At 33.5% G+C, this 9,228-nt stretch overlaps 1 protein-coding gene across 1 annotated transcript; it reads right to left on the bottom strand.

The window, feature by feature from the left end:
- Positions 1–1,906: 1,906 nt before the first annotated feature.
- Positions 1,907–6,540, bottom strand: LOC110710272 (glucan endo-1,3-beta-glucosidase 6-like). Its single transcript, XM_021888543.1, is given in 3 exon segments — positions 1,907–3,367; positions 3,369–3,417; positions 5,691–6,540. Coding segments are annotated over 3 exon segments (1,473 nt in total). The 5' UTR covers positions 6,044–6,540; the 3' UTR covers positions 1,907–2,296.
- Between the last annotated feature and the right edge of the window lie 2,688 nt (positions 6,541–9,228).

The following is a 9,228-nucleotide window of genomic DNA, read 5'->3' as shown; positions in this document are numbered from 1 at the left end:
TGTGTAGGAGAGAGAAAGTAATGGTGGGGTATTGAAAAAATAAGAGAGAGAGTGGTGGGCAAGCATTATTTTTGCTCACCATTAGGAGAGAAATTGTGAAAAAAAAAATTGCCCATGGGCAAAACTAATTTGTTGAGAGAGAAAGTGGGTAGAGATATATTGGGCAAGCATTATTTTTGCCCACCATTGGAAGTGGTCTAAAAGGCGGAATACCTTTTGATTAGGGGATTTTCCCGTCCAATCAGTGTACACCACGTGGACCAATCAGGTCCTGCCAAGTGTCCTCCATTTGGACCTCTCAGGGCCTGCCACGTGGCACACAGCCATTTGTCCACCATGGACCAGTCAAGCCACGCCATGTGGCCTATTGATTGCCAGCTTGGAAGGAGGCCACCTAGGCCCACTTCCCGGGAGAAGCCCAGTCAGCTCTAGGGTTTACCAAAAACCCTAGAATTAGGCACGCTTACCAAGGCTATAAATACACTAATTAATCCTCATTAGAGGGGATTCGGTAATTAATTACTCTCACCTAGAGAAGCCAAAACACATTGATCACTCCTCACCTTGAGGAACCAGATCTCCCACCTTTACTTTTCCGTACTTATTACTCCTAAAACAAGTACTAACTTGACCGTCGGAGGCGGAGCTCCCACCACAAGGAGTCTCCGTTGTTTTTCAGGTACAGGCGCAAAGATACCAGTTCCGGAATTGTAACTCTCCCGCAGGACATCAGAAAACCCCGAAATACCTTTCTCAATTTCACCATACATTCTTATATGCTCCTCAGTTTCATCTGAAATAACGGAATTTTTCTCCCCATTTTTCCCAAATTGCAATGTTTCACACTGGCAACCCAAATCCTCCTAGATCCTTTCTTTTGTACCTTTGAGGAAGATATATGAAAACTTAAATTATATTTAGTTTTTATAATCACTTTAGTTATTATGCTAATGACAATGATGATTTAATTTATTTTACACAAGTGAAGATTGGATTTTTCCAACAAAGGAAATAGAAGTACGCGATCTCTTTGTACTTTAGATTTTGTTTTGTCATTTTTGTATATTGCAAGTGCATTTGGTTAATTGAATGTGTATTGTATTTTACCATAAAAGTCCTTATTTTCATCCAATTAACGTTATTACAATGACTTAATTATATGCTTACTTATTATGCGAAATTCATAATAATAAGTCAAGGCAGAGAAGAAATTCTTGAACCCCATTGCTTCTTTTTTGCATTAAACATTAAGAATTTTGACATTTGACAACTATTATCCAACCTTCTACTCTCTACCTAAACCACTACATCATCAAACGGCTTTTTTTTTTTTTTTTTTTTATTATTATTATTATTATTAAGTGTGTGTTCAACATTAGCTTATGAGTAGCTTTTAATGATTTGTCAAAGTCAAAACACTTTTTTTTTTTTGGAAGACAAGTCAAAACACTAAATTTGAAGATATTATTAATTTATCATGGGTTAAGACAATCTAGATATGGTATAATCCTCTTAATGAGTACTTAACCAAAGAAGAGTTTAAAATTACTCAAACCAAAAGATAAGAATGAATATTATTAAGATTAAAGACAAAAAAGAGAGAAAATGAGTTTTCAAATTGAATCTAGTGTGTTCTAGGGAAATTGGGTTGAAGTTTTATTAAGCTAATCTAATTATTTGGGATAATAAGTTGGCTTGACACTGAGGTTAGGCTGCTGGCAAGATACAACCTATTGTATATTTGTATGATAAGATTTTTTTTTTTTAATTTTTTTTTTGTTCATATTTTTAATCTGGTCTATTGTTTCAATTGTTTGTGTTTTCACTTTCGCTAATGGCAAATCTAACATTTAGGACTACATTTAGCATATTACATTTAGCATATTCCACAGCACAACCATAAAAATAAAAACAATAGTGGCCAGTATTTTGAATCTCAGACTTTACAGTTTACACTTTGCACTTGCCTAAAAAGAATGGGAGTCAAGAAATGGGATGGTAAATACAGACATAAGAAAAAAGGCTGCATTCAGGAGATCAATTTGGCAAATGTGAGAAAAAATTATGCAGCCTAGATTTCAATAAAGATGTTCACCAAACCAATGGAATATGGAAACCTACCCTGCCTTTCCCCCCAATATTACATAATTGACAGCCTACCTTAACTGTATTACATAACGAAACATCAGGAAATATTCTGATTTTTTTTTTTTCAGATTTTCCGCTTCAAAAGCACCCGCAACTTTGGTGACAATCATCAAAGAAAAAAAAAAAAGATAGCACCTTGACTGAAGTCTCAGAACCAAAACATTGTCAGAAAGAGAACGCTGATACTGAAAAAACATGATCGTACTCCGGAAACAGGAAACATTAGCTCTGACCCATTATCTGAGGGCTCAATCATTACTGGAAATCTGCAAGTATCTCGAGATGGATCTGATTTAGTGATAGCTCCTAGGCCTTCAAACTTGCATGCTTCATCATCCTGATCATTAATCTGGTAGTAACTATTGTAAGCATAAGATATATTCCCTCGAGCATCCAAGTCGCCACAAGTGCTTCCATATCCAAGGCTAGTACAATCAGCTCGTGCACAAGCATAACTTACACTAGGAGCAAGTCTAGAGTCATCAAGCTTTACAGATGGTTTCAACACACACCACTGACGTTCTTCATATGTTAGACCTTTTGCCCTGACCAATGATCCCAAATTTGTAGTACCCAGGTTGAGTTGGTACTTAGGCTGCCCATCAAAAGTGAATATTCCCCAATGGCGTTCAAAGTTTCCCGGCTGAATGCTCTTTTGATCCTCATCTATTAAGCTAAACAAGTATGCATCGATGGGTCCAGGCCTCATTGGTGACCCTTTTCCATTTGCAGTGCGAGTCATGAAGCCTTGGTTGAATCTTTGGGCATATTTGACGTTAGCATTGATGTCTCCATCAGTTGGCCAACCTATTTCTCCAACTATGATGGGCATGTTACCAAACCCATTCTTTTGCAAAGCCCAGACAAGGGTGTCATAATTAGCATCAAACATGTTGTAATAGCTAGTACCACCATCATTAAGTGGGGTTGCATTGCCATCGAAGAAGGCATACTCCACAGGGAAGTTGGAGTCAGTGTAAAGACTTATGAAAGGGTAAATGTTCACAGTGAATGGTGCACCATTGTCACTTAAGAACTTGACAATTTGAACCATGTAACCATGAATATCATCTCGAAAATCACCACCAGAGGGCATGGTGCTAGGACTTGCATACACATCAGCGTTGCTGGGAACTGTAACCTTCACTTGGTTATTATGGCCTGCCTTTACTAAGGCATTTTGAATGTTTTGAAGGGCAGGAAAGGTAGTTTTTAAAAAAACTTCCATTGTAAGTTGCTAAAAATGGCTCATTCCCAACCGCAACATACCTGCATTTTGAGAAAGTATAAGTAAATTAACTGATACAGACTAAGCTAAATAAGCCACATGCATACACCCGTATCCATAGCAATTTTCTTAAGCTAATTGAGACTCTGCATAGCAGAATATGACACTGATTACTTGACTTCTGTAAAGCAATGTAAAATAACAAAGTAGCAGAAAACTGAATTTACGTCACAATGGGAAAAAAAGGAACAACATCAGAAAACAGTGTTTATAAAAAGCTTGTTTGACACAGAGTAATCCACTATATTGGTATATAAACCTAAAACTAATTAATACCTATAATGGTTGATAAAATGTTATAAACTACTCCCTCTGTCCCTAATTTTTTGCCCCATTGTAAATATTTTGGTCAAACTTTTAAAACTTGGACCATTAATTGTCATTGATCTATGATAGTTAAAATAGTCATGTGTGATCTTGTGTTCGTCTCATTGTGTATTTATTTACATCAAATTTTTTATAATTTTTACGAGAATGAAATAAGAGATATATGCGTTTTAAGGTGCGTCTTGGAGACCGTGATAAGTCAAGTGAGGCAAAAATAAAGGGATAGAGGGAGTAACTCCTATCACTGAAAGCCTATGATACAAGTTTGAAAAAATGTTCAAAACAAAGACTTAGCACAAAAGGTTCAAACTCAATTCTTGGTTTCTATGCCTACACAATGGGCTACTATCAAGGGTAAGGGTTGAGCCTAAATTGACTCCATCCTAAACAGCTACCTGGAAATGACAATGTTAATACGTTAACCTGAACTTTAGCATTAACATTTCCTAAAATTTGTACCACAATTTTCAAGGAACATTGCAATAAGTCAACAATGAAGGTTTTTTTTTCTAAAAATTAATTATACAGTGTGCAAAATAGCATGATTGGCTTTTTCACCAGCTATTTATACTCATACAAGTTTCCATGTATGGTTTAACTGTAAGATTAAATACATTTCACTAATTATAGATATTAATACAAGTTTCCATCAAACTAAAGATGTCCCAAGAGTGTTGCAGCAAGAAAAACATAGCAAATTATGCAACAACCCAATGAACATGCAGTGACAGGAAAGTCTTCAGAATTATGAGGCGATTACACATTGGGTAATTATAGTCCAGCAACACATGCTTTTACAAAGACACAATGGCTATATTTGGACAATACTATACAATTAAGCTCAACTACGTTCGCAACTTTTACTTCCCTTATTCCCTAATATTGCAACAATTACCATTTTCCCTTATTCCCTAATATTGCAACAATTACCATTTTAGTAAGTTTTACAAATATTTTAACAATACCATATTTGCACATGCTTTCTCTCTCTCTCATCATCTTAAATTTCCTATATTCCCCCTATTGTTGTAATATTAGGGGAACAAAGGAAGCATTTCACAAAGCCGTGAACTTAAAGCAAAACTCATCAAATGTTTCACCATTATAAAAGCAATGTCACATAGAAACCTCATTTAATTTACATAGATGTTCTAGTTTCAATGAGATGGACAAAGGTAGTTTGAGCACATACAACTAGGCACTCCCGGAGATTAAAATTTACATTAAAATAGGAAAAGAGACATTTAGCATTCACTCGGTACTACGCCGATAAGCAAAATATCATCTGCACTTGAATGTCTTCCCATATGTTACAATGCAATTCCAGTATCCTCGGGAAAAGGTCTTCCTGGTTCGGAAAATTCTCGAATATTAATCATACTTGTATGCATTCAGCATCAATACAACCAGTTAAAAGAACAGATAGGCCGAAGAGAAGCAACTATAATGTACTCTAGTTACATAGACATGTAAGAACCAAATTTTACAATAATAAGGACTTTGATTATAAAAAAGTTCAGATAATGGTCAATCAACCGAGTCAAAATTTTTACTTTTTTTGGACTAATAATGAGTTTACATGTCTGGTACTACCATGTGCATGGTACATCCAAGTGTATGACAGATTGATAGACATGCAATTGATGCAAGGTTCAAGCATAGTGTATGACAGATTGATAGACATGCAATTGATGCAAGGTTCAAATAAAAGCTACTCGAGTTCAATTTACAATTAAAATAAGCTCAGATAAGTGTCAAAAAGTTATTAGAAGTTCATATAAGATAACTTCGGGTAAAAAGAACGAACCGTTCACACTAGCACTTAAGCAACTAGCTTCTTCTACCAAGCCAAAACAGAACAAAAATCAAAACATATGCAAACAGAACAACATAGGAAGATACAAGAAGAGAGAGAAAGAGAGTAAACCTAATATTGACTTTGTTTTTCTTGACATGTTCAGTCACATTCTCTGACACCCATTTATCAGCAGCTTTACTACTTGAAGCAAGAGTTGAAAGCATGTCATTAGGAATTCCAACCATAACTTCAATCCCAGTTTTACCAAGAGCATTTAGTGTGCTATAATCTGCATCAAAAAGCTTCACTTTTTGTATACCATTTTCTCTCAACATTCTCACCACTACATCTGGTGGTAAAGGGTGTGAACATTGTGTGCCCCAATTAGCACCTATTCCATTCACTGTTATTACCATTGAAATCAACCAAAATAACCCAAATATAACAGAAAAACACCCTGTATTTTGCTTGAAATATGCCATTTTTTGTCTTTAATTGGGAGTTCAAAACAATCAATTACATAAAACCCTGAAAAATAAAGATCTGAGGATGGAAGTAAGGTGGTTTTTTGGGGTTAATTTAGTTCAAAAACCCTAAAATGGAGATGGGTATTTCAAAAAACAGCTTAAAAACTGAAATTGTAGAATACCCATTTCATTTTTTGGCAAAAATTTGGGGAATATTTGTTGAATGTAAAGTGGGGTAAGAAGAAAAGATAAGAACTTGAGCTAAAAAGCAGCTTGGAAAGGCTGAAAATGTTGGTTGCACAGAGAAAGCAATCAGATTGAAAAAAGTATTTGGCTTTTCAATAAATAGATAGACATGAATAAGGGAGAAATTGAGGAGGTTAATATGAAGAGAGCTAAACAAGTTAAACTGAAGCAGAAGTGTCTGGAGTAGAATAGAGTAGAGTAGGACTTTTGAACTTCATTCAAGTAAAAATTTAGGTGAGAGAATGAAAAATGAGAAAGACGTTGGAAAAGAATTACTGTAACTGTTGTCAACTTTTGCACTTTTTCATTGAATATTTGTGCAAAAATTTTAATCGTACTAGATAAATAAATAAATTTGACAAAAATATATACTCTTAATATTTAATAAGAAGTACGAAATTATATATTTATACTAATATTTTAAAAGGCGTTTCTAAGTGCCACGTAGACCCCCTTTTTGGCCACGTCAAAGTTCGAACACTTGACTTTTTAAAAGAAAAGTTATTGTACAACCATCTAGGCTAATTGTTAATTATGCTTTAATATTGCAAAATAAATAATATTATAATGCAAAGTATTGAAGACACATACTACATACAAACTATTAGATGCTCTTACAAATTAGCAGTTGCACAACTACAAAATTAGTAACCCGGGGCAACGCTTGGGCTACTCACTAGTTAATGATTGAAATAATGCATTAAGAAATGTAAATTTAGAGTTTCAATCTTAATGAAACATGAGAATTACTCCCTCCGTTCCTTTATTTTTGCCCCATAAGTGTGTTCACTTTTTAATTTTTGGTTGTGTAAAGTTGACGAGAGAGAATAATAGTGGGTCCAAATATTGTATTTGGGAGGAAAATCGTGGTCCCTATTACTGCTTTTCTAGTATGGAACAAAATAAAAGAGACCCGAACACCCCAATAAAAAAAGTAGAGCAAAATTTAAGGGACAGAGGAAGTATAAAAATTACTTAAAAGTTAACAGAAAAAATTAAATAATTGCAACTTGTAAGTATTAAAAACAAGGAGGATTATTGTTTTGCTTTATAATTGTGATAATACTTGTAAATATCTAGACGGGATTCGGTATTAATTTAATTGTCTTGACTAAACAACTTAATTGGTAAAGAGAATAATTAATGTCTGAAAAAAATCGAAAAAAAAGAGGCATTTTTTGCAGCAAAGTATTGGGACAGGAGAGAGTGAGAAAGACCAGTTGATGAGCGAGAATGAGTCCCCCCAATTTGTCCTTCTGGTAACAGAGGAATCTTTTAATTACCAACATTTTTTTTATTTTCTTGTCTTAAACTTTAAAATTTGTGTGGTTAGGTGATATAAACAAAGATGTTACGGCTTAAAAGTTGTGCTTTGGAGAGAGTATTAAGCAATAGTACAATAAACTTTTTTTTTGAACAAAGTTTAAAACTGTGGGACTATGCCACTCGTGAGGGGTTGATCAATAGTCAATATCTAATTACAAGCGGAAATTGATTTTGACGCATTTTTAATTGATCGAGCATTATTTACGAGTATGAAAATAAGACTAAAAACTAGGATAAAAATATGTGATTGGCTTCCTTCAAAAAAGAAATTAATAAAAAAAAATCCAATGCATTAGAGGCGATTCAAAAGTCCAGTGATCCAAAGCCAAATTTCGAACATTTGTTCATATTTTTTAGTTTTGGATATTTTAGATTGGATATCCGAAAAAAAAGGGTTATTGAATCGATTACAGATTGCATTTTTTTGAAGGGGTTCTATGATCTGATATGAAGATCTAGTGATGCGATCCGAATTGAAAATCCGATGATTTGATTCTAAAATTCAGATATATGATTCGAAAATTCAGATATCCAAAAGTTTTCAAATCTGATAATATCACACATTTTCCAATTTGAATTTTCAATCGGACCCAAAATCCAAAATTGAATAGACTACTTAAAACCATGTTTTTATATTACAATGGGTAACCGTATACCCGATGCCAAAATCATATATATGCGTGCCTAAGAAATTTCCCCCGATATTGTTTAAGGTAATAAAAAGAGGAAAACATTAGGTGTTCCCTCCTCACAAGAACATTAGCTATCCAATTTGATTTTGTTCACTTCTCTATAGATGTGGTTATTCTCCTAATAATTGGAATTCTGCATTAGGCCTTGTTTAGTTCAACTTATTTTTACTTATTTCAGAAAAAATAAGTTCAGATCAGATCATCATTTTATGTGCAATTTTTTATCGCTAAATATCATTAATTTTGTAATGAAAAAAAATTATGAAAATTACATATTAATAAAATATACATTATTACGAATCTAACAAGATCCCACTTGATATTTTTTTCCTTAAAAATTATCGTACACTTAAGGTCAAAGTTTGGTCAAATCAGACAATAAGATCATATCAGACTAAATAAGATAAGTTCAGATAAGCAAAAATAAGGTAAAATAAACAGGGACTTAGTAATCAGATTTTAAAATTACAAATTGTTAATAGCTTCAAAAAGTCAAGAATTCAAGAAATAAAAAGGACAAGAATCCTGGAGTTTTTCTTTTCCTTTTTTTATCAAAGAAATGGGTATTGTACACTAAAAAAAATCTAATCTAAACAAATATGGGATGTTGTCAAGTTGGGAATTATACTCAAACTCTATTCTCACGTAACAACCAATAAACAAGCTGTTAAGTACTACCATTTATATATTTTAATCTTGTATCTAGTTGTCCACTGTTGCATTTTGGTGTTATTCAAAAACTTTACAATTCAATCTGGCTGTATGAAAAAAAACAAAAAGTGCTCAAGATTACTTAAACAAAAATGTACTCGTAACAAAATTTATTTAGCCAAAAGTTTATGTACGGATTAACATTTAGTGTACTTTGTTTGTCCAATATAAATTGCAAATCAATAGTGTAGTTTGAACTAATTATATCATTATATGACAACTAAT

Source organism: Chenopodium quinoa, unplaced genomic scaffold (genome assembly GCF_001683475.1).
Source record: "Chenopodium quinoa cultivar QQ74 unplaced genomic scaffold, ASM168347v1, whole genome shotgun sequence".
Taxonomy (NCBI): domain Eukaryota; kingdom Viridiplantae; phylum Streptophyta; class Magnoliopsida; order Caryophyllales; family Amaranthaceae; genus Chenopodium; species Chenopodium quinoa.
Note: the sequence above shows the minus strand (reverse complement) of the source record. Positions and strands in the feature narration are given on the sequence as shown.